The following is a 26,355-nucleotide window of genomic DNA, read 5'->3' on the forward strand; positions in this document are numbered from 1 at the left end:
CCTGTAAGAATATAAGCTCTGTGAAAGTAGGACCTTGTCTGTTTGCTACCGTGTTGCCAGCACAGGGCTGGCACATAGTAGATGCTCAATAAATACCTGATGAATGAATGAAGGTTGAATAGACACAAAGCCTACTGAACACACATAGAAAGAGAGAAGTCATTTAGAACTGTATGACCCACTAGCTAGGTCTTGGGTCTTCTAGGCAGTCTACTTCTCATCTGCTGTCCATTTTGGGTTTTTATTAGCATCTCCTTCCAGAAAGGAGAAAGACAAAGTAAAAGAAGAGAAACTTTGCCAGTGGCCTTGAAAAGCTTTTGTGAGAAAGGGACTGAAAGTAACTCAAGTGAAGCTTTTAATGCTTAGAGCCATTTTTGCTTTCTGTATCCATTAATGAGTGGCTAATAATGCTTTATTTGCTTTAAAAGGACTACCAAGCTCTAATCATAGGGTTTTTTCTTTTCCAGAAAGCGGATGTTAGTGCTGTTAATCAAAAGCCTTTGAATCAAGGTCATATGATTTTTAACAGATTATTTCTCGCACAACATGTTTTTGTCTCATAGCAACAAATCATATCATTAAAATCACTAAGGCATGTGGTGAAGTGTTTGATTAGCTGCAACTTTCATTTCTGAAATAGCCACCTGTGTTAAAAAGTCACACTGGTTATGTGAGCATGAAAATGATTTTTAAAATTAGGGTACTGACAATATGGTCCTCTATCCTGTCCTTTGATTGTTTAAAACAAAAAAAGTATTGAATATCAGTGTCAATCAAAATACACTTTTTAGAAGGGGAATTTGGCTGGTTGAATGGAAACATGTTATATTTATCAGGTAAATAAAAATCTTTTCAGTGCTCAAGGTTTAGTTGTTCCTTTCCACTATTATGACCGGGGTTTGCTAGTTTAGTTGGGCAATATATGTACATTCGATGACTAACATTTATTGAGCACTTGCTATATGCCAAGTACTAAGTTCCTTATTCAGGGCTATAGAGTTCCATATTCTGTTTTCCTAAAGAAGCTGAGTGCTGGTGGTTCAGTGCTAGAATTCTCGCCTTTCACGTGGACGATCCTGGTGTGATTCTTGGACAATGTACCTCATGAGCAGCCACCCCCTGTCTGTCAGTGGAGGTTTACGTGCTGCTATGATGCTGAACAGGTTTCAGCGAAGCGTCCAAACTAAGATAGACTAGGAACAATGGTCTGGTGACCTACTTCTGATCATCAGCCAATGAAAACCCTATGGATCACAAGGGTCTGATCCTCAGAGTCACCATGAGTTGGGGGCAGACTTGATGGCAGCTTTTAACAACAAAGAAGTTTAACTTTGCTGGTAAGAATAAAAAATTCCTTACCATAGCTCTTGCATCCTTCATTTTCATTGCATATCACTCCTTGTTCACCCTGCTCTTACCCTGCTGTCATACTTTTTGGTACCTCAACTGCACTAGCTCCTTGCTTCCTCAACCTTTTCACTTGTTCTATAATTACTGTGTCTGGGATGCTCGCCACCTGTTTGTCACATGGCTGGCTCCTTCTTATCCTTTAGGTTACAGCTCAAGTGTCAGCTTCTCAAAGAGGCTTTCTCTGGTCACTCTAGTAATGTCCATTTCTACACCTGATTATTTCCTCCATAGCATTTATAAGTTCTCGTTTCGACTGCTGATTTTGACTTACCTGTCTCCCCGCTAGACTGAACTCCATGAAGACAAGGACCGTGTGTGTTGCCTTCACCACTGAACACCCAGTGCCTAGCACAGGAATTGGCAAATATTTGTTAAATAAATTGATAAACGAATGAGCAGGTTCTGCTTCCAAATTCCATTGACCTCCTTCCTTCCCTTCTCTCCTCTGTAAAACAATTGTTGTTAGGTGCTGTCGAGTTAATTTCAACTCACAGTGACCCCATGTGATACAGTGGAATTCGCCCATAGAGTTTTCTAGGCTATAATCTTCCTGAAAGCAGATCACCAGGTCTTTCTCCCACAGTTAGCAGCTGAGTGCTTGACCGTTGCACCACCAGGGCTCCTTGTAAGATGATTAGAGATGGCCTTTCCAGGGCTTGGCATTACAAAGGTTCTGCCCATGCTTGGAGGTCATTCCTTTCCCCAGTAAGTAGGGAGCAGATTTTTTTTATTCGTTCAACAAATATTTACCGAGCCTCTATAGCTAGGCACTTAGTGAACAAAGATAACTAGGATACAGTTCCCTTGAGTAGTTCAAAATAAATGGAGAAAGAGAGAGAGAGAAAATCTGTGACTGTAAGTGTCTGTTTTTAAACACAAACCCACACCAGTTAGTATGAGAATGAGAGGCATACAAGACTGCAGCCACCTACATGGTAGACTTAAGAATCACTCAGTAAAAATATCTTTCCCCGCTGGCCTGTCCCCAGTGCCTAAAATTCCATCAAAGAGTTTTATTCCGTAGCAGATGTAGAATGGAAGGTGGGTGATGTGAGAGACAACCGAAATTGTTAGCCTGGCACTTTTCCCTCAATTCTGAGGCAGTGTTAATTACAAAACAAAAATGCAAACCTTGCACAATCATAAATGGACGCCCAGTATTGTATGATTTTAGTCCACCATGTGATCCTCTTGGCCTGGGTATACACGTCTTCATGTTACTAAGCTCTTTACCACTTGGAATATGTAAACCATATCCTAAATGAGGTTTTCTGTTTATCACTCAAAACGCTCAACATTCTTCTTCCTTATTGAGAATGGTTTTAAAATAGTTTATGCGAAAGAAAATAAAATCTGATTTTCGAGATGTCAGAAAATCATCACGACATAATACAATCCTTTGAGCCAGGAAACTAAATGGCTAACTTAAGTTGTTACAGGAACTTCCACAGCTGTAAGCAGCTGTGGTTCCTAAAAGGCAACTCCTTTCTTTAACATTTCTTCCATCTGTTTATTTTTTCCTCACTTTTAATCACGCAGGCATATTCTAGCAGAAAAATAACCATTTTGGGGGCGGGGCAGGGAGCCTATATAAGCAATTGTGGGCATGTGCCCACAGTTTTATTTTATTCAGTCTCCTTGGTAGAGAAAACAGTAAGGACTCTCTAGACTGATTTCCTTCTTTTTCTCCAGTATATTTTCATAATGGGTCTTACTTGGTTGCAAAGCCACAGTCTCCATTCTGGTGGCCTTCAGCAGGAGCCTTGGATTCTGAAACTGTTAGAGGCAGACTTCACTAGGGAGTGAGGTGAGAAGGGAATATAGACTTACTCAGTTTCTGTTTTTACCTGCTTTGAATTTTTTTTTTTTTTTTAACATGAAAGGGGTTGACCAGTAGTCATTTTTGCTTTATCTCGCAAAAAAACTTAAGATGTGCCATTTGCGTGGTGGTCATTATTTATTTATATTTTCATTAATGTATAAGAAAGTAATGCTCTTCTAAAGCCAAGCAGAGCCACGTAGCCATGGTTTCCAACTGCACGTAGGTGAACGGCTCTTTTGAAGAAGTTTTGTGGGTAATTAAGTGCAGTTATAGCTCCGACATGAAACTAAGCATTTGCACAACCTGCCCTGAATGCTTAAAATCTGTGCCAGCGAGAGGGATGTGGAGGCAGAGAGGTACTCTGGAGGGCTTGGCAGCAGGCGCCATTTAAATCATAACAATAACATACTAAGGGCTGCTAGTTATTGAGGGTTTACTACAAGCCGGCCACTTGCCCAGTGCCTTTAATACATTATCTCATTTAATCCTCACAGCAACCTTTATGAGCAGCATTGCTGCTGGAGGCCTCATAAATATCCTGAGGTTGCAGTGCCCTGCAGAAAAGCCACAAGCATCCAGCTTCCCTGACAAAATGGGTAAAACCCTGAACCTGTTCCTTGACGCCCTTGGGAGCCAGGGCCAAGGTGCACCCATACAGTGAGCCTGCTTTCCATGCATTCTTTCATTCTTTACTATTTTTTTAACTTTAATTTCTTTTTTAATTATAAAAGTAATACGTTTGCTATAACAAATACATTTATTTATATACTTAACAAAAGTATGTAAAGTTAGAAGGAAAATCTCTTCCTCTCTTCTCAGCCACCCCCACCCCCGGCACCATTCCCCTCCACGATCACTGTGAACAGTTGTGGTAATCGTTATGGACTTTTTTATGTATATACAAACAAATATAGTTTTTTTTCTTTTTTTTAATAAACACATATGAGATTAACAGTGCATTCTGCTTTTCCACTTAATCTTTTCATGGTAGAATGTGCACTTTATTCTACCCAATGGGGGCCTAATTAAAAACAAAAAACAAAACTCATCGCTGTTGAGTTGATTCCAACTCATAGCCTAATAGTCCATTGTATAAATAAATCGCAATTTATTTATCTATCCTGTTATTGGTAGATATTTTACTTGTTTCCAGTTTTACTCAAACAATGCTTGTTTATATATTTCTGTATGCTTGCTGAATGTTTCTATTGGATAGATTCCTACAAGTGAAACTGCTGGGTCAAAGAGGAAGCACATTTAAAATTTTGACAGTGACATTGCCTTCTAGTAAATTGTATCATTTACACTCCTACCAAGAGTGCCTGGGAGTGTTTCATTTCCCCATAACCACACTAACAGTGGATGTTGTCCAAAAGTCTGATTTTTGCACCTCTAATGTTTTTTTGTTTTTTAATGAGCCCTGGTGGTGCAGTGGTTAACAGCCCAACTGCAAATCAAAAGGTTGGCTGTTCGAACCCACCCAGCAGCTCCATGGAAGAAAGGCCTGGTGATCTGCTTCCATAAAGATTACAGCCAAGAAAACTCTATGGGACAGTTCTACTCTGTTACAGGGGGTTGCTATGCTTTGGAATTGACTCAACGGCACCCAACAAGGAAAAAGCTGTCTTTTTAAAATTTGTATTTCTTAAATTTAGTGATGTTAAGCTTGGCTTCATATGCTTATTGGCTGCTTCTGTAAATTATTCCCTTCTCCGGTCCAAGTTCTGTCCTCAAGCTTTTCATCACCTCTGTTCTCTCCAAGGGTCCTAGGGTGCTCCCTCTCCCCCACCCCTATCAATAGGAGGAAATAACATGAACAGAGAAGGAAGGCCATCTGATGAAAAAAAGCAGATCATGAGGTATTAGAGAAGCTGTTTGAATCTGAAAGGTGCGTGCCTAGAGAGGACAAAGCTCACCTCCAAAGAATGAACTGCTAATGGTGCCATTTCAGCTTCAGTTGGGAAAATATTTTGAAGTGGGAAGATCTTCCTGATACCCTCAAATTATAATATTGAGCCAATGCTTTGTCTATCCTGATCAGGCTTTGCCCTGTTAGTAGGAGCAACTACTTGAGGCTTAGTATCACAAAGCTTTTGACTAAGTAGTCACACCTCTACACATTAATCTAAAGACTTAATCAGAAATGCAGATAAAAACTTATGGATGTGATATGTGTCATAGCACTGCTAATAGAAACAAAAAACTGGTGCCTATTTAAAATGTCCAACAATAGAGAATAGTTTACAAACAATTTGGTAGAGCCTTCTGAAAAAATACTATGAGGCGTTTTAAAATGGTACCGTAAGAAGTTCATGGACCAACATTGGAAATTATTTTAATTTTATATTAAATATAGATGCAAAGAAAAAAACACAAGAATATGCGAAAACTCTAATAAGGAAATATATTTGGGTATTAGAAATACAGATACTTTTTCCTTTCTTTTTTGAAGCTTTTGGCATATTTCAATTTGGGGGATGAATAAGTATTAATTTTATGATCAGAAAAATAGTTTTTAAATGCTGATAAACCAAGCCCACTACCACTGAGTCAATTCCGACTCACAGCGACCTTATAGGACAGAGTAGAACTGCCCAACAGAGTTTCCAAGGAGTGCCTGGTGGATTTGAACTGCCAACCTCTTTGTTAGCAGCCGTAGCACTTAACCATTGCACTACCAGGGTTTCCTTAAATGCTGATAGAATGTTAAAAAAATAATTTACCATATTATTCTCACAGAATTATTCCTTTCAACCTGGAAATCGCTGAGAAATAAACACAGCCTTGGACTTGCCCTTGTTCAGTTCTCAGTGATTCATATTTAAGGAACTCCACCAGCCACACCCTTCCTATTATTGGGCACTAGGATCAGCAGTGGATCCATGAATCCCAGTCAGGTGATTTCCCAACGTCCAACACCCTAGGCCCAGTGTTAGGCCTCAGGGGCTCTTTCTCCCTCTCCAGCCGAGGGCCCCTCTCCAAGCCCTGCTGCTTCCCCAGCTTCTGGCTCAGTCATCCTTATTTGTTTCTTCCAAGCGTCTTCTAAATTAAATTTCTTTACCTGCCCCCTCCCCCACCCACCTCTTTTTCTTAAATTATGAATTGCTCCATTCACTTCAGGAAGCTTTATGTTGTTGTTGTTGAGGGGTGCCATTGAGTCAATTTTTGGCTCAGAGCAACTCCATGTGACCAGGTAGAACTGCCCTATAGGGTTTTCTTGGCTGTAATCTTTATGGGAGCAGATCTCCAGGTCTTTCTCCTCCAGAGCTGCTGGGTGGGTTCAAACTGCCAACCTCTGGATTAGCAGCAAAATGCTTAAGCATCATGCCACCAGGGTTCCTTGGAAGCTTTACACTGAGTGTATTATGTAGAAATACATAAATTGTGGTTGATTACAGCCTTTGTGATCATTCTATAATTTATTTTAAAGGCTGGGCATCAAGCCTTTGTTCAGATTCTTCTCATACCATTTGAACTGCATTTTGTACAATACTTACTTGCTAAGAAAAATATCACATCTCACAACCCTATGTTCCATCTGAAAAACCCATTGTTAGTTTCCAGTGACCTCAGCAGAAATTTAACGTTAATAGTTATAACGGACCTTTTATCTCTAAGACTTTAACCATTTTCAGAGATTGGTGCTGCATTGATACATATTATTCATTCATTCATTCATTCAGAAGTAATTTTCTGAGTCTAGTACCATGTCAGGCACTGTGCTAAGTGCTGGGGAATCATCAATTAAGAAGATACCATCAGGGAGTTCTACTCTTGCCATATGGGGTCACTATGAGTTGAAATGAACTTGACAGCACCTAACAACAACAGCAAATAGTACACTGAAATGAGCAAATGCCAGGAGCAGGAGTAAAGATTTCAAATAAAAAGAGAATTAAAAAAAAAGACACACTGACATGCAAAACCAAAACCAAACCCATTGCTGTCGAGTCTATTCTGGTTCACAGAAACATGCAAAAGTGAGTCTGAAAGGAGAGGTGGACAAGTCCATGAGCAAATGCCATACTGGTGTTAGGTGCCGAGACATAGAGCACAAGGGAGACAGAAGGCCTTAAGGAGAGAGTGGCCTGAGGAGGTTTCAAGAGGGTCATTTGAGTTAAGTCTTGAAAGTTGTATATGGTGATGATCATACAACCTTGTAAATATACTAAAATTCATTGAATTATACACTTAAAAGGAGTAAAGGGTGAATTTCATGATATGTAAATTAGGGCTCAATAAAGCTGTTAAAAAACGTATAGAACTGGGTCAAATGGACAAGAAGGGGAAGAACACCTTGGATAGAGAAAATAGCATAGGTAAATGGATCAAGATGTGAAGTAGCTTAATAAGTTGGGGGACTACCAGCCATGGGGTATGGCTGGAAAGCAGGGTAGATGTGGAGGACTCAAGTTCCCAAGGGGTTTAAGCAACAGAATCACAGGAGCAACTTGATCTTCATGTAATAGCATGAATCCAGAGTCTCAGTGACACTCCGGGCACCTTCTGACTTTTTACTGAAGGCCCCTCTTTCTGTCAAGTTTAAGATGGAGAAGAAGCATGCAGAGAAAGAAGAATCCAGATGCCCAAGAATTAGGATAATAAACAAGTTTTCTAGAGGTCATTTGGGTCATCTCCCTGCCTCTAGGCAGGTTTCAATTAAATTAACCCAGACAGAGGACTCTATTTTGTCCTTAAAGGTCCCTAGAGAAAAAGGTTCCAAGTGGGACAGGCTCTGAGTTAAAACAAAGCATTCCTCTAAGACCATTTGTGATGCAACAATTAAGCACTCAGCTGCTAACTAAAAGATTAAAGGCTCAAACCCATCCAGCCACTCTGCGGGAGAAAGACCTGATGATCTGCTCCCGTAAAGATTAAACCCGTTGCCATCCAGCAGATTCTGATTCATAACAATCCTTAAAGGACAGAGTAGAACTGCCCCATAGGGTTTCCAAGGAGCCGCTGGTGGATTTAAACTGCCGACCTTTCGGTTAGCAGCTGAGCTCTTAACCACTGTGCCACCAGGACCCCATAAGGATTAAAAAAACAAAAAACCAAACCCAGTGCCGTCAAGTCAATTCCGACTCAAAGCGACCTTATCTGGAAATCCCTATGAGGCAGTTCTACTTTGTCACATGGGGTCGCTATGAGTCAAAATCGATGGCACCTAACAAGATACCTTTCCATATGGAAAGTGCCTATAAAAAGCAGAATGCCTTCTCTGCATCCTGACGCAAGGCCATCGTTTACTCAGTTACCCAGCCCAGAATGTCCAAGAAGGTAGAGGTCACTTACATGGCACCTGGTGGTCAGGACCTCCAGGACAATGGTAATGATAGTTCCACTGAGCGTGTGGGGAAGGGTTGGGAGGCAGCATCTGTGCACATGCTGGGTACCTCTGAGGTTCAAACTGATGAAACTCTCTGGACCTGAGAGGTCTGGGGAGGTCCTGGAGGTAACACACGGAGGTGAGGGGCAGGGGTCTTTCCAGCTGCCTGATGCCCAGGACATCCTGGGGCTGAGAGTCATACCCGGTGTCTATAGTAGGCAGATCTGGGGCTCCTGGGTTCCTGTGGGGCTGAGGCCTTTGCAACATCTCTTGGCTACTGCCTGAGGAGTCTGCTGAGGCATTAGGCGAACTCTGGTCTGATTTGTCTGAGTCATGGCCAGTGTCAGGAGAAGCTGCTGAAAGCTGAGATCCCAGCTGTTGGTTACGTTTTTCCACAAATAAAAACTGATGCTCTGGAAGGAGGACTCCAACCACAGACTCAGGTTCAGGCTCACTGGCCTCAGAGGGGCCCAAGTGAAAATCTTTGCCTGGGTCTGGGTGTCTCCTACAGAAGCTGTCTTCACTCTCCTCCAGGACTTTATTTCGCAGGCAGGTGGCCTGCTGGGACAAAGGCCGTTGGTGATTTGCAAGTTTCAGGAGTGGGTGAGCCTGAGTAAAGCCTCCCGAGGAATAATGAGGGGTTTGGAGTGCAGACAAGCTGGTGGGTGCCATGTTCCTTAGATTTGGAGCAGGTGGTTCTGAGTCCTCTTCCAGGAAATATTCTGGGATTGCTTTCAGCAACTGACTTGGGTATGGTTCTGATTCATCAACCTCCACAGGAATGCTTCGGTTCATTCTAGTTTCTGAATCAAGAGAAAAACATGGCACAGCCTTAGAAGAGACATCATTTCTTAAGAGTTCCCACTTTATATGACCTTAAGGGACCTCTTTCAGGATGTGGCTTAAATTAACGGTAGCGTGAAACAAATGTGCTTACGCAGCCCTAATTACATTAAGTTGTTCACCTATCCTCCAGGCAAAAACACTAATGCTTATTAGGATGATATTTTATCTGAAAGGTGATTCAAAGAATGTCACTGGGCCATCCTATGGCAGACGTCATTGACCAGCAAGCGGAAAACACAGATGAACATCAACTACCAAGAAATGAGGAAAAAGAAATTATCATTATGTGGGCTGTTTTGTGTGTGTTTGGAATCCACAATGAAAGACGTTTTAGTAACTAATTAAGGAGCCCTGGTGGTGCAACAGAGCCCTTGTGGTACAGTGGTTAAGAGCTCAGCTGCTAACCAAAAGGTTGCCAGTTCAAATCTACCAGGCGCTCCTTAGAAACCCTATGGGGCAGTTCTACCCTGTCCTATAGGATTGCTATGAGTTGGACTTGACTGCAACAGGTTTGGTTTGGTTTTGGTGGTGCAACAGTTAAGCGCTCAGCTGATAATCAAAAGGGTTGGCAGTTCAAATGCAACCAGCAACTCTGGGGGAGAAAGACCTGGTGATTTGCTTCAGTAAAGACTGCAACCAAGAAAACCCCATAGAGCAGTCCTACTCTGTCACATGGAGTCACTATGAGTCAGACTTGACTTGATGGCACCTAACAACAACAGCAACACAACCATATGGAGCCATCTCCAAACTATATTGCTAGGTGATTTAAAAAAAAGCAAGAAATAGAACAATGTGTATATTATGCTGCTATGTTGTATGAAAAAAAGGAGGAAGGAACGTGTGTATGTTTTTGTGTGTGTGTCTGCTTGTATACGTATAAAACACGTGTGGAAGGATACAGGAAACACTGGTACGTTGGTTTCCTTTAAGGATAGAACTAAGGTGAGGATAGGAGTGGGAGGGAGTTTTCATCTTTGAACTTTTAAATTATTGCTCCATGTGACTATTAACTAATCAAAAAATAAATAGAAGTTTTGAAAAACAAAAAAGAAAGTCCAAATTAAAAAAAAAATTAGAAAAAGGCCAGGGTGACATTTTCTAGTTAACAATTTTAAGTTTAGAGGACTTAATTTACAGGACTTAATTCCTTCTGGGCACTGTGCCTGCAATTAAGGTAGCCACTACCATCTGGTTTGTGATGTAGTTTAACTGCAAGGCAGCCAAGCTATCCTTTAGCCCACAGAGCCTTTAGACCACAGTCCAGGCAATATTGCCTTTATCTACAAAAATAGAACAGTTAATTAACATAACAGAATGAGAAAGAAAACTACCCTCCCCTTATCATTAGATTGCTGGAGATGATGCCCTAGGAAGTCTAGACACAGGAGAAGGAAGAAGGTAGACACAGGAAAAGGCAGCATGTGAGGGACTGGAGCTCCAGAGCAGGTGTACTAGAATGAGGGAGTGAAAAGAAAAGAAACAAAACCAGCTGCTTTTTCTATGCAAGTCCACGTACATGTACTTCAAGGCCTCGTACTTCAAATACGAGTTAGGAGGGGAGGCGGGGCGCAGTGTGGCTTTTTAAATTTCTATTTTAGATCCATGTAGAATTTCAACCACAAACATTTATTTAGGGCTTACTTTTTTTTTATGCCTAGGGTCCCTGTGAGTCAGAATCAACTCGATGGCAACAGGTTTACTATGCCTAAAGTCATAGTGTGCATAAATCACTGTTGTAAGACAAGATTTGAAAAATATGAATTCACCTTCTCTTCAGCCCTGTGCCCAAGCCAATAGGAACATGAGAACATGGATTTTAAAATGTGCCACCTCAGAGCAGAGGGGAAGCCAAAGGTTTGCTACCAAATTTATCTTCAACTTGCTTCTCTACTCCCTGCTAACACCCTTAATATTTCTCTTCTCCCTATTTGGTATCAAACGTATCCTCCTGTGGTACGACAATGCTTATGCTGTTCTCTAGCACTTCAGCTTTTAATTGCTGGGTTGCCCTCCCTGCTCCTGTCCCTCTGCCCCTCTGTTTGTCTCCTTTCTAGGCTGCTGTCTAGGCTGTGTGTATCCCTTGTCTCTTGGTTCTGCAGAAAAGAGACCCATCACCTAAATTGATTAGACTTTGTGAAAATGAACAAGAATTTACTAAAAACAACTATTTCAGCTTTTTATTATTTAAAAATGCTCACTTTTGTTTTCCTTTCTTATGCTTTTTTTACAGCTGTGAAATTGGATATGCAGTATGACATGCTCTTCAGCTGGTCATGGAACAAAATATTTTCTGAAGAGCTGGCTGAGTGTTGTGTAATGTCCTGTATGCATCTGTGGGCCCACAGCTGAGTGAGAGGGCAAAGACATACAAGGTAAGCCAACTCACATGAGGACTAAATTCTGTCAGCTCTCTCTTGTCATGTGATTCATTTTCATTGCCTCCACTTATGCACAACCATTTACATTCTCCCCAGGTTTTTAAATGTAAAAGCCTTAGAAGTGCTACCCTACTACAAACAGAAAAAGCAGTTGCAAATTCTACTACTCTAGCTGAGGGCTCTTCAGGGGTTCAGAGGAAGCTAAGAAAAAAAGACTGGCGAAGGGTAAGAGTACACAATACTGGGGAAGCCAGCACAACTTGTACAAGGCAAGGTCATGGAAGCTCCACAGACACATCCAAATGCCCTGAGGGACCGAATTACTGGGCTGAGGGCTGTGAGGACCATTGTCTGGAGGAACATCTAGCTCAATTGGCATAATATAGTTTATAAAGAAAATATTCTACATTCTACTTTGGTGAGTAGCGTCTGGGGTCTTAAAAGCTTGTGAGTGGTCACCTGATACTCTGCTGCTCTCATCCTGTTGGGAGCAAGGGAGAATGAAGAAAACCATAGACACAAGGGAAAGATTAGTCCAAAGGACTAATGGACCACAACTACCACAGAGTCTACCAGACTGAGTCCAGTGCAACTAGATGGTGCCCAGCAACCACCACTGACTACTCTGACAGAGATCGCAATAGAGGGTCCCAGACAGAGCTGGAGAAAAATGTAGAACAAAATTCTAACTCACACACACACACACAAAAAAGGCCAGACTTATTGGTCTGAGAGAGACTGGAGAAACCTCTAGAGTATGGCCCCCAGACAGCCGTTTAGCTCAGCAATACAGTCACTCCTGAGGTTCACCCTTCAGCCAAAGATTAGAATGGCCCATAAAATGAAATGAGACTAAAGAGGCACACCAGCCCAGCGGCAAGGACTAGAAGGCAGGAAGGGACAGGAGAGCTGTTAATAGAGAACCCAAGGTCTAGAAGGTAGGGTGTTGACATACTATGGGGTTGGTAACCAAAGTGACAAAACAATATGTATACTAATTGTTTAATGAGAAGCTAGTTTCTTCTGTAAACCTTCATCTAAAGTACAATAATAATAAAAAAAAGATGAGGAAAATGTACAATAATAATAAAAAAAGAAAGGAAAAAAAGATCAGGAAAATGTTCACCTCACAGAACTTGAAATTTGAGGTTCACCCTATGGCAGGAATTCTACAAGTAAAAACTGGTCTGAAAAGGAACAAATGGCCCCTCAGATGATAATAAATAAACCTGGCATGGTAATAAACAAACTGTCTCAGGAAAACTGTAGGATTAGTAATTTTTTAAAAGCAAAATGAAACCTTGATGTTTTAAACATGTCACTATCAAACACTCAAAAACAGCAGATAATTATTGAATCCTACTATGTGTACAAGGAGCCCTGGATGCAAAATGGTTAAGCGCTTGGCTGCTAACCAAAAGGTTGGTGGTTCGAACCCACTTATCAACTCTGGAGGAAAAAGACCTAGCAATCTTATTCCGTAAAAAATATAGCCAAGAAAACCCTATGGGGTAGTTCTACTCTGTCACATGGAGTCACTATGACTGGGAATTGACTCAATGGCACCAAATAACAACAATAGTATGTGTCCACCTCTGTGCTGTGCATCCCCCTTCTAAGGGATACAAAAAGACATAGGCTCGATTAAGAATTTTTCTCCAGTGAGTGATACCTACAAATGACACACAATTCGATAGGTACAAAAGGGTACACCAAAAAAACCTGTGGTCATCGAGTCAATTCTGACTCATAGCAACCCTAAAGGTCAGAGGAGAAGGGCTCCATAGGGTTTCGAAGCAGCGCCTGGTGGATTTGAACTACCGACCTTTTGGTTAGCAGCCAAACTTTTTTTTTTTTAATTTTTATTGTGCTTTAAGTGAAAGTTTACAAACCAAGTCAGTCTCTCCAGCTGAACTATTAACCTCTATGACACCAGGGTTTCCAAAGGGTACACAGTGAAGAGTAAAATACTATGCTTTCTAAAAGGCAATCAAAATTACTTCTAAAGCATTATTCCTACCTTCAAGTTGCTTGCAATCCAGCTCAAGAGAGAAAACAAACATACCAGAAACCAAAGGCCGACCTCAGGGCTTTTGCACTTGAGTGCCCTTGGTGGTGCAGTGATTAAGAACTATGGCTGCTGCCCAAAAGTCCACAGTTTGAATCCACTTGCAGCTGCTTGGAAACCCTATAGGGCAGTTGTACTCTGTCCTATAGGGTTGTTATGAGTTGGAATCAACTCGATGGTGACGGGTTTGGTTTTTATTCCCTCTTCTTAGAACACTCTTTCCAGATATATGCATGGCTTGCTTCCTTCCTCTTCAGGTCTTTACTTAGCTGTCACCTTCTCAGGGAGATCTCCCTGGTCACTGTCAATTTTTTACACCATTCTCCCCCATACCCTAGCGCCGTTCTCTGCTTTATCTTCCTCTCTAGCAGTTATCACCATAATACATACTACTTGTTTTCTTCTCTCTTTCCCTCTTTCCAAAGCGTGTAAACTTCATGAGGGCATAATTTTTCACTACAGCCACGCATCATTTCATGTCCATGATATGTTCTAGGAAATATGTGATTTGGATGTTGTGTGAACACCTGGCTCTCGGGGTACGAGGCTACAGGCACAGGGGCCCAGGGTCTGCTATGCACCGCATTTGGCCAGGGCAGCTCCCACTATAGATGCCTCAGGTGGCACTTGGCCTGGCACCACCCAGCACATGGCCTTGCAGCCCTGTGAGGCTCCCAGCACGGGCCCCAGGCAGCAGGGGGCGCCCTGGGAAAGGGCAGGCAGCAACCCAATGCCTACCCCCACCCCCTCGTTGGGCCCTCAAGATGCCTGCTGACCTTGGGTGTTCAGGAACAGGATCTGGCACCCACTCCTCCCAGTGGCAGGGGTGCCTGTTCTCGAGGGCAGGTGCAGAGGGGTAGGCTCCCTGCTGAGTTGGTCTGTGGGCATCCCCCCAAGGGCAAGTGCAGGATCCCAGATGTATCTGTGGTCAGAAATTGCCAGAACTAACATTACACAGAGCATAACTGTATTCTGTTCACAGCTACGTTCCCAGCACCTAGAGCTATATATGGCACATACAAAAAAAAAAAAAAAAAACCCAAACCCGTTGCCATCAAGTCAATCCCAACTCATGGCAACCCTACAGGACAGAGTAGAACCACCCCAATAGCGTTTCCAAGGAGTGGCTGGTAGATTCGAATTGCCACCCTTTTGGTTAGCAGCCATAGCTCTTAACCACGGCATCACCAGGGTTCCACGCAGCACATAGTAGGTGCTAAATAAACATTTGTTGAATGAATAAATGATTGATGCCTATTTCAGAGAGGGGGACAGATCAGTGTGCTGAAAAGACCACTGAACTGACAGAGAGAATGTCAGGGTAGGAAGGGAGGAGTGTTTGGTGGGCAAAATCCTCAGGGTTTTTAAAATAAAACCTCATAGGTGACACTTTTCTCTTTTCTTACTCTTGCAAATATTTATGAATTACTCACTCAGTGCCAGGCACCTGACATAGGTCTGCCTCACTGTGGCAATCCCTGGGGAAAGGAAGCAACTGGAGGGCAAAGAAACTCAGGAGAGCTTCTGATTCATGGCCCATTTCTGAGATAATACCCATGCCCAGGCCCCACCCCTAGAGATTCTGAGATGGGGCCAGGGCTTCTATGTATTTTTTTAATAAGTCTCACAGGTAAACAGATTCTCCCGTTCTTTGCCAAAACCCAAAACCAAACTCATTGCCATCAAGTCAATTGTGTCTCATAGCGATCCTATAGGACAGAGTGGAAGCACCCCATAAGGTTTTCAAGGCTGTGAATCTTTTTTTTTTTTTTAAACTGGCCTTTAGACGAAGGTTTACAGAGCAAATTAGTTTCTCATTAAACAATACACATATTGTTTTGTGACATTGGTTGCCAACCTCATGACATGTTAACGCTCTCCCCTTCTTGACCTTGGGTTCCCCATTACCAGCTTTCCTGTCCCCTCCTGCCTTCTTGTCCTTGCCCCTGGGCTGGTATGCTCATTTAGTCTCATTTTGTTTTATGGGCCTGTCTAATATTTGACTGAAGGGTGAACCTCAGGAGTGACTTCAATACTAAGTTAAAAGGTTTTCTGGGGGCCATACTCTTGGGGTTTCTACAGTCTCTGTCAGACTAGTAAGTCTGGTCTTTTTTTTGTGAGTTAGAATTTTGTTCCACATTTTTCTCCAGCTCTGTCTGGGACCCTCTATTGTGATCTCTATCAGAGCAGTCAGTGGTGGTAGCTGGGCACCATCTAGTTGCGCTCGACTCAGTCTGGTGGAGGCCGTGGTAGTTGGTGGTCCATTAGTCCCTTGGACTTATCTTTCCCTTGTGCCTTTGGTTTTCTTCATTCTCGCTTGCTTCAGATAGGGTGAGACCAGTGGAGTATCTTAGGTGGCCACTCATAAGCTTTTAAGAACACAGACATTACTCACCAAACTAGGATATAGAGCATTTTCTTTTATAAACTATGTTATGCCTATTGAGCTAGATATCCCCATGGTCTCCAGCCCTCAGTGAAGGTTGTAAATCTTTACTGCCACATCATTCTCCCTCCAAGCAGCTGGGTTCAAACTGCTGACCTTTTGGTTAGCAACCGAGCACTTAACGACTGCACCACTAGGGCTCCTTCTGCTTTGCCAAAGGGATTGTAATTTGTACAATTTGGCAATAACTTACAGAATTTAAAAAGCATATGCCCTTTAACCTAGTAATTTCACTTCTAGGAATTTCCTCTACAGATAATGTGCATACTGTGTAACATGAGGAGGTTTCCAAGACAGGAAGTGCAGTAATGTTTATAGTAGCAAAGACCAGAAACCACCCACATATCCAAAAAACACTCTGATTTTGAAAACGGCAGTACATGCATACAGTGAATACTTTGCACCTTTTAAAAAGAATGAGGAAGTTCTGTTTGGACTGATGTGGAACCATCTCCAAGATTCATTAAGGAAAAACAAAAAAATTAAAGAATAGGACAATGTGTAGAGTGTGCTACCTTTTGTATTATATATAAGTGCACATGCCTAAGTCATCTCATAATAAATTAGGGACAGTGGTTGCTTCTGGGAAGGGAAACAGGTGATTGGGAACAGGGGTAGGAGGGAGACTTGCTTTTCATACCATTTTGTACCTTTAAAGTTTTGTACCAAGTGTATATGTATCTATTTTAAAAATAAATAGAATGTTTTTTAAAGAAGAGGAAAAGTCCCACTAGTGATTCTGATGTTCACAATACGAATACGAGAACCAATATGGATGAGGAACTCCTGAGACCACTAAGGAGAGAGTGAAGCCCTGTGCCCCTTAAAATACAAAAATACCATTTAGCAGAGGGTGAGAACATTTGCCTGGGGTGGAGGGGGTAGACACAGCTAGTATGGGGCGCTAGTCTCAGACACACACAATTAGACTGAAATAGTTGCCCACCTGAGTCTGGTTCTCAATTGTTCTAAACTGACCCAAAAGACAGGAGTTTTTCTTCTCTGGAATCTTATTGCCCTTTGGACTGAGAGTTATCGTTCTAGCTCTTGGCTTCTGACCAGCACCTTTCTTCACATTTATCAGTTTCCCTCTCTCCAAGTCTCTCTCTCTTTGGCTTCCTTTCTGACTACTCAGACCTTAGCCCTTTCTCTGGGCTCCTCTATTCCCAGAGTAGCCTGGTTTTGCAGATCAGATCTTATCCAGATGTCAGAGCCTTGACATCCCATGTGAAAATGTTCCCTTGGTGTCCCATTCACAGAATTTCCCATGCCTTTGCCCTTTCTCTCTCTCTCTCTCTTTTTTTTCCTGTATACAGCTCTCAGTCAACTCCCTCAGCTGCCTCTAACTCTTAAAATTTTGCTCATGTCTGTTCCCAACAACCTTTTCTTCCTCCAGTACATCCTGACTGAAATTATTAGTTTCTTGAGACAGATTCTATCAGTCTTCACAACACTACCTTTCTGATCTCACAGTTCATCAAAAAGTTCCTTCTCCTCCCATCATCCCCGCCTCTGTTTCTGCAAGTCCATTAGATGCCACCTGGCCTGTGTGGGAAATAAACCTCTCTCAGGGCACACATTAACAGATCTAATGTCCACATTCAGAACGCTGTGGCTTCTGGCTTCCAGATGGGGTTACCCTGGATCAACACATATTTTTGGGATGTGGAAAAATCTGCAGTACTTAAATGCACAGGCTCTGGATTCAGACTCTGTAGGCTTAAATTCTTTCTCTGCCAGCTACATGATTGGATGTGTGATCTTGAGAAAATCATTTAACTTCTCTGGCCCTCATTTTTCTTACCTGTAAAATGGGAAAAATAACAATATTTGCCCCTTAGGGGTGTTGTGAAGATAAAAGAAGATATAAATAAAGTGCCAAATATAGAGCCTGGCCCAGATCAAGCTCTCAAAAAACAATGGCTACTTTATTATTCATTATTTCTACTACAACAAGTGATTTAGCTGTGAGGCTCTTTTTCCAGACTAGGTTAACTGGTTTTATACCTAGGTGCTAATAGTATTAAACCAAACTGGTTGCCATGGACTCAATGCCAACTCATGATGACCCCATGTGTGTCAGAGTAGAACCATGTTCTACAGAGTTTTCAACGGCTGATTTTCAGAAGTAGATTACCAAGCCTTTTATCTGAGGTACTCCTGGGTAGACTCGAACTGCCAGCCTTTAGGTTAACAGTCTAGTGCTTAACCATTTGCACCACCCAGGGACACACTAATGATATTATATGATCTTTTTTTTTTTTAATGTATGGAGAGCATCCTTTAATAAACGTATATCTCAGTCATTTCCAGTGTTATTTGACACATATCATCTCATTTTGCCCTTCGAACAAGCCTGGGCCACAACCAAAAAAACCAAAACAAACCCAATGCCGTCGAGTCAATTCCAACTCATAGTGACCCTATAGGACAGAGTAGAACTGCCCCATAGAGTTTCCAAGGAGCACCTGGCGGATTCAATCTGCTGACCCTTTGGTTAGCAGCTGTAGCACTTAACCACTATGCCACCAGGGTTTCCAGGCCACAAGTTGAGTAAATAGTACGCCTTTACCATTTCTTTTTAAAGAGGCTTCAACACATTAAGCTTTTCCAGTCACATGACAGGGGATTGGTGAAGCCAAATCTAGCCTGCAGATCTCCTGGCCCTTTCCATTGAACCATAGAGATCGGGGGTTGGCAATCTTTTTCTGTAAAGGGTCAGACAGTAAATAGTTTAGGCTTTATTCTGTCTCTTATTCTGCCTTTTTAAAATAATTTTTTTGTTCCTTTAAAAATGTAAAAATCCATCTTAACAATTTAAAAAAAAAAAATCAGTTGCTATTGAATCAATTATGACGCACATGATCCCAAGTGTGTCACAGTAGACCTGTGCTCCATAGGGTTTTCCATGGCTTATCTTTTGAAAGTAGATCACCAGGCCTTTCTTCCCAGGCACCTATAGGTGGACTCAAACTGCCAACCTTTCAGTTAGCAGCTGAGAGCTTAATTGTCTATGCCACCCAGGGACTCCTTAAGGCCATACAAAAACAGGCAGGCCATGGCCCCTCTGGTTCGAGGGCCCTGGTTTGCCAAACCTGGATCCAGCTCATGCTCTAAATCAAAACACAAGCTTAATGAAATGAATAAGACACCTTACCATTTTTCGGCAATAACTGTTGACATTCATTGAATGCTAACTATGTGTCAAATACTGTTCCAAGTGCTTTATATATGTATTAACTTATTTCACCCTTATAGTACCCTATTTGATAGGTACTAAACTATAAAAAAAAAAAAAAAAATTTTTTTTTTTTTATTGTCAGTCTCATTTTAAAAGCAGGGAAACTGAGGCACGGGGAAGTTGACTTTCCCAGGGTTACATGGCCAGTAAGTAGCATGGCTGGGTTTCAAATCCAAGCAATAGGGCACCACCACCCCTGCACTTAACTGCATATCTCCCAGATGAGAGCAATGACAGCTATTTGATGGGGGAGCTAAGGGGGCTAGCGTTGGGGGGAACCACATAGCCCCTTAAAGCTTCTGGGATGACTGTTCAGAACCATTCACCTTGAAGCTCAGAAGACTTGGATACCCGCCCTCTGTGTTCTATAAGGAATCGCCAGCCTGGAAACCCTTGGCAGCAGCTTTCCTTCAAGCCATTACAATAGAGGATGTGGATGAGACGGCAGTGGCATCTTGATTTGAGAATAGCACTTGATTGGATCTCATTAAATTTTAATCATAAACTGAATCCAAAATAAATTGAAAACTGGTTGACAGAGCACAAACAAAGGATGATGATAAATGGTGGTGCATCTAGAAAGCGAATATCTTCCAGGGGACGCCTCTGAGGCAAGGACAGGTGGGATTTAATGAAGGTGTTATGTCTCTGGAAGAAGACAAATAGTGTGGCAAGAAACAAAGGAAGGGCAAGATGGAGCAGCCAGAGTAATTAATAAACCACATTACCAGCTCCTAAATAATCAAGATTTGGTATTCACCAACTGCTTGGATTTTTTTTTTTTTTTTTAGCGTTCTTTTGATCAACAGGGTTAAAGAGTCCTAGAGACACAGAGCATGCATGTTTCAGGTGGACATCATAAATATATTAATATATATACTTTTACAGCTGGGAAGACCCTCAGGTCTAATTTGGATCAGATGCTTTCAATTACAGATTCTCAAGGCCTTACTTTATCCCCCAGGGAATTTTTTTTTTTTTTTTTGAATAAGTGACTAAAAGTCCTGGATTTAAAAAAAAAAAAAAAACTTTAAACTCATTAAGCGTTCTTAGTTTACTGCCCAAATGCATGCAGACTTCCATTAACACTGGTTTGCTTACTGGAAGGTTGGTTTTGAGTGAACTATTTGGCTCAGATTCAAACTCCAGTGAACAAATATTTTCAAGTTTCGTTGCAGAATTTCCCAGACAGAGAAGTTCTTCCATTTGGTTTGCCAGCAGATTTGAAACAGTGGTGAGCCCCGGAGACAAAAGAGCATTTACTGCCAACAACACGACCCTGCACAGTAAGACTCACATCAGGCTGAAGGCAGCGCAGCGTGACCTGACCTGATTCTGGAGACATTCGTGCTGGGACTCCTTGGGGCTACTGAATGAGGATGAGATGGACTAACAGGAACGGACTGACTCTGCCATGCTGGAAGTTGGTAATAAACATTTAGAGAACAACCTCAAAGCAGCCATTTTTTTTTTTTTTTTTAAATAATGTTTCTTTAAGCACACATTTGAGTTGGGTTTTAAGCACACATTTGTAATCCCTAATTCAGTTCCGGCCACAGAGTGAAGGAGAGGGAGGGGTAATGTTAAGGATTGAATTGTGTCCCCCCAAAAGGTGTGTTGGAATCCTACCCCCTAAACCTGTGGGTATAATCCTACTTGGGAATAAGGTTTTCTTTCTCATATTAATGAGGTCATATCAGTGTAGGCCATGTCTTAATCTAATGACTTTTGAGATATAAAAAGAGCAGCTTAGGCACAGAAGCAAGGGGACACAAATGGGGGAAAGGTAGATGCCGTGTGGAGATCGCCAAGGAACCAAGGAACGCCAGCGTTACAGAAGCTGAGACAGGTAGCTTCCCCCAGAGCCGACAGAGAGAGCCTTCCCCTAGAGCTGGTGCCTTGAATTCAGACTTCTAGCCTGAACTGTGAGAAAATAAATTTCTGTTCTTTAGAACCACCCACTTATGGTAATTCTGTATGTTTCTACACGAAACTAAAGCAGGCATTAAGAGGAAAAGGCAGGAGAATAGGAAGGGATAAAAAGGCAGACAGGCAGGAAAGAAGCAAGGAAAGCGGGGAAACCTTGAAGGAAACTTTTTTTTTTTTAATTTGCCCTTTAGTGGTGTAGGAGACTTAGTTAAATTGTGGTTTTTATGTGTTACTGGGTATGAGAAGTGGCAGTTGGAAGAAACGCAAAAGAACGAATATAGGTAAAAGGCAAGAGTGTTATAGGGTAAGCTAGTTCACCAGGAAGGGTCTAGGCAGACAGCACAGAATAGGAAGAGAGTTCAGAGATGGGAGGGAGACCTGTTGAGCCTGGATAGGGAAGAAAGAATAACACTGAACCCTGAGTGCAGGAAAACAATGAAGGAGAGAAGACCCAAGTTTCCATCATCACTGAGGGAGCTACCATGACCCCAGCCAGCCTAGGTCTGCTGGGTTGTGGGTGGTGTCATGGGGTGGAGATGGGAGGTGAAGGGAGGACACACGAGTAGGGGTTCAAGTCAGCCCCATTACTCCCCAACAGCTTGATTTCAGCTGGTGGTGCAGTGGTTAAGAGCTCAAGTGCTAACCAAAATGTTGGCAGTTCAAACCTACCAGCTGCTCCTTGGAAACCCTACAGGGCAGTTCTACTCTGTTCTGTAGTGTTACTGTGAGTTGGAATCAACTCAACAGCAACAGGTTTGTTTGTTTTTTATCAGGGAACCAAAGAGTCCTTGTGTGGTACAAATGGTTAAGTGCTCGACTATTAGCCAAAAGATTGGCAGTTGAAACCTACCCAGAGGCACCTTGGAAGACAGGCTTGGCTATCTGCTTCTGAAAGGCCACAGCCTTGAAAACCCAATGGAGCACAGTTCTACCCTGCACATGGGGTCGCTGTGAGTCAGAACTGACTCCAGGGCAATGAACAACAACGGCATCAGGGAACCCAGCCAAACGGACACAGCTGTAAAGACCTCAATGTGAAAGGTCACCCCTCGCTCAGTCAGTTTACAACTTCTGGTCTCCAGGAAGGCCTGTACAAACGCTGTGTACACATTCACACACACACAAAATGAGCAGTCAGGCAGTGAAGCACATGTGGGCAAGTAAGAGGCCTGCTGGGCACAAGAGGCAAAGAATGTCTGAGGCAGAAAGGACAGCCTGGGTTTTATGAGCTAAAAATATCTTGGTGACAACAGATTGGGAAAAAATGGGAGAGGCCCAGGGGGAAAGCTTCTTGATTCCAACCCCCAGATGCTTTCTCACAGGACTGCAGGATTGTTTTGATAAGGAAATGTGATCAAACGTTAGGAGTCATTTTGTTGGATTTGAACGGAGTTTAAAGTTTAACATGCCTCATCTGTGCTTTTTTTTTTTTTTTTTACTGCAGCAGTGGCCTGCAATTCATATATGTTTTAAAGGCTAATCTAAAATTGCCTGCAGCAGAAAAATTATTTGAAATCAGGATATTTCTGAGATTTCCATTCTGCAATGTATAAAACACAGATATAATTTAGACAAACTATCCCCTAGAATCTCTCCTTCCGAGTGCCCCTTAAAAGAATTTGTGCAAATATGACTGCCTCCTCCTCCTCTTTTTATTTTCAAAGCATTCGATAGCCTTTAACTCCTGAATCCTGAGAGAAGCAGTCTTTAACATGTTCTGTCTGTGTACCCTCCAAAACTGAGTATCACGGCATTAAGAACCTTTCCCCCCAACACGGTGTATTGCAGACTTCACTCCTGCTTAGCTCACCCCACGCAATTAACAGAATGGAGTAACCATATTATTCATCCTTGTGATGCTCCATCAGTGGGGTGGACTGGGATTAAAAAGGACTGTGGGGTGGCATTTAAAGCTAAGCTGGCAGCCGAACAACAGTTAGCCTGATTACAGCTAATGGTACATTGTCACGTGGAAAATAAAATCAGTAACTCATTACAGGTAAAACATGTTGAAATTCCACGCCTCTCATTCCAGGAGCATAGACAGAAAAACTTAAAAACAAGGACTATGTTGTTCTTGTGAGATGCCATTGATTCAATTTTCAACTCATTGCAACTCCATATAACAAAGTAAAACTGCCCCAGAGGGTTTTCTTGGCTATAATCTTTAGGAGAAGAAGCCCTGATGGTGCAGTGGTTAAGTGCTCTGCTGCTAATCGAAAGGTCGGTGGTTTGAACCCACCAGCCACTCCATGGATTCCAAAGATTAAAAAAAAAAACCAAAGATTACAGCCTTGGAAAACCTATGGGACAGTTCTACTCTGTCCTGTAAGGTCTCTAGGAGTCAGAATCAACTTGACAGCAGTGGGTTTAATCTTTACAAAAGCAGTATGCCAGGCTTTTCTTCCATGGAGCCACTGGGTAGGTTAAGCCACCAACCTTTCAGTCAGCAGCTGAGGCTCAACTGTTATACCACCAGGGCTCCTTTGACAAGGGCTATATTAGGAGTCCTGGTGGCACAGTGGTTAAGAACTCGGCTGCTAACCAAAAGGTCGGCAGTTCAAATCCACCAGCCTCTCCGTGGAAAGCTTACAGGGCAGTTCTACTCTGTCCTTAGGGTTGCTATGAGTTGGAATGAACTTGATGGCAACGGGGTTAGTCTGGATTTGTTTTATATTAGGGCCTTACTGTCACACGGAAATGGCTTAGCAATACTGAAAGCCCTGAATCAGCCCATCCCAGTTAGTCACAGCCTGATAATTGCCCAAAATAAACAATAACAATTTGAAAAAGTAGTGGTTTGGAAAACGTTAAAGATTCTGTGCATCTGCCATCTAATAATGGGTCTGATCATAGTCCTCATCCTTACATGGGATCAGCATATGTTTAAGCTTCCTTTCATAACACATTAAAGGCCCCCCACAGAGTAACTGGTCAAGCTGAGGAGTGGCTTCCAGCTCCAGCTAAGCCAGTCACGCCAGCTTCTGGAGCCAAGCTTGTCTGCTGGTCCTTTGGCCAGCCTTGACTCTGCAGGCAAGTGCCCGGGACGATTCTTCCTGGTTTACCTGAACGCAACATGAAAGAATTCAAGAAACCCCCTGTTCTTTCCTATGTATCAAGAGCCATGTGGCTGCCCAGCCTCCCCCAGCCTTTTGCCCTGACTTTACCTTTACCTTTTGCTTTGAGGGTGGATGAGTGAAATAGAAATCAAACTTTATGAGGAATGACCCCATACCTACGAGGCATTTGCTAGTATCTGGCTGCTGGGGCAATAGAAAAGTGTTGTGAAACAAAGTCCCTTTTCTCAAGGGACTAACCATCTAGAAGCAGGAGATGAAATGAACAGATATGAATAATTAGCTAACAATACCAAGTCTTCTAAGACCACCCATCACGGCTAGCCCTTTGAGTACCTCTGACATTATCCTAGCCTTGTTTTATTTGAAGGGAATTTACACATAATCATATTAGTTCATTCCCTAACCTCCTCCCTGCCCCATTTTACTGATGATGAAATGCAGGCCTGGGGAAGCCAAAGTGAATTACCCAAGTCACAGCGCCAGCAAGAAGTAGGGAGTGAGAACTTGAAAGTAAGTTTCTTGACCTCTTTTTATTATTTATTTGGTCTCATTTTTCTCCCTTTCTTTTAAAAATATCTCCATATTCTAAGAGACCATTTTGAGTTTGAAAGTCATACGACGCTTACTTAGCTTCTAAGATTAAGTAATAGCATTTCTCCTTTTGTTTTCCCTCAAGGCTCTGTCCAGCCCCCAGCAAATGCCTAGGTTTCTTGGAATGGGCGGAGGGCCGCGGAAGAGGGGCTGAGAAGGCGCCGGCAGCCAGCACAGAGCCAAACAGAACTTCCTGGCCCAAGAATGTGGTGTTGATTTTTTCCCTGCATGAAACAGGGATCAGGAAAACATGGGAGTTCTCTTTCCATCTCCGCCACTGACGTGTTCTGGGGCCGGAAGCCAATTACTTAATCCTTGCCATCCCCGGCTCCCTCCGAGAAGTGGGGCTTGTGTTCCTGATCAAAACTTGTAGGGACACTAAGTACCCAAACAAAAATAGTTCCCAGGCAGCTCTGAAATGGAGAGTGTGTAGGTTCCTCTCCTCAAGGAGTTAATCTCTGCTAGCCTGTTTGAAATGCTAAACCACCGACACTTTTTCTCGCAACAGAAGCCTAACTGTCATTTTCTCAACCTGAGCTGGTCTCTACACGAACAAGTTAAAGGTGGGGAGAGGAAGGCAGAGGGGAGTAAAGACAGATTACTTCAGTACAGGAGAAAACAAAGTGTTTTAGAAAATGGGTCAGTGGTTAAGAAATAAGATTGGGCAGGCGGCAACTCTGAATAACTTACCTAGAGTCACCGCGGACAGACAGACCGGGTCAGGAGGGTGGTCGTGCGCTCTCTCTTCTGTCTCCACCTTGGGTAGCTTTCGGCCCCCCTCCGCCCTCTCCCGGCCCAGGTAAGTAGTAGAACAGGCTCTGAAGCAGGAAGTGGAAGTTGTATGCAAATTTCTACTGAGGCTAGAAAGCCTCCGCTCAAAAATTTCCCTGGGGGCAGTGAATCAACAGCTGAGAAGTCACTTTCTTAAAAAGAAACCTCCTTCATTCACGAGAAATGGCCAGTGACCACTTAGGCTGCATTTTTTGTTTTCGCCATCCAGCTAAGGGCTGTGGAGGAATGCCCTGGCCGCCCTGGCCTCAGTGTCATCACTGTACCCTACCCGCAGGAGAAGCATTGAACTTGGTTGTTAAGACCTGGTTATTCATTCCTGAGCAGTTCCACGGGGGGAGATTGGAGGCAGATAATGGGAGGAGTATGAAGTAAAAAATTCACACTATCTAATGCCACCCATAGACAGAGGGACATTCATTC

The 26,355-nt window shown here is 42.6% G+C and overlaps 1 protein-coding gene and 1 long non-coding RNA gene across 7 annotated transcripts in view; one reads left to right on the top strand and one right to left on the bottom strand.

Annotated features, from left to right (window-relative positions):
• The window catches only part of LOC126084556 (uncharacterized), a 136,601-nt gene extending 110,685 nt beyond the window's left edge, over positions 1-25,916 (top strand). The window contains exons 2-5 of one of the 4 annotated variants that reach the window (XR_007519035.1): positions 11,069-11,264; positions 11,641-11,782; positions 20,711-20,970; positions 25,229-25,916. This is a non-coding gene — a long non-coding RNA (uncharacterized LOC126084556). Of the gene's footprint in view, positions 1-11,068; positions 11,265-11,640; positions 11,783-20,710 lie in introns of all 4 variants that reach the window. The other 3 variants (XR_007519032.1, XR_007519034.1, XR_007519033.1) reach the window with 3 other exon arrangements.
• TRAF3IP2 (TRAF3 interacting protein 2) overlaps positions 1-25,958 on the bottom strand; it is a 53,223-nt gene extending 27,265 nt beyond the window's left edge. For 2 of the 3 annotated variants that reach the window (XM_049899081.1, XM_049899073.1), the window contains exons 1-3: positions 25,834-25,922; positions 14,633-14,778; positions 8,528-9,364 (exon numbers count right to left, since the gene is read on the bottom strand). In XM_049899081.1, coding sequence (XP_049755038.1) covers positions 8,528-9,364; positions 14,633-14,744 — 949 coding nt within the window. In that variant the 5' untranslated portion in view covers positions 14,745-14,778; positions 25,834-25,922. Of the gene's footprint in view, positions 1-8,527; positions 9,365-14,632; positions 14,779-25,833 lie in introns of all 3 variants that reach the window. The other variant, XM_049899091.1, reaches the window with a different exon arrangement.
• Between the last annotated feature and the right edge of the window lie 397 nt (positions 25,959-26,355).

The sequence above is a fragment of the Elephas maximus genome, chromosome 1 (assembly GCF_024166365.1).
Source record: "Elephas maximus indicus isolate mEleMax1 chromosome 1, mEleMax1 primary haplotype, whole genome shotgun sequence".
Lineage (NCBI taxonomy): Eukaryota > Metazoa > Chordata > Mammalia > Proboscidea > Elephantidae > Elephas > Elephas maximus.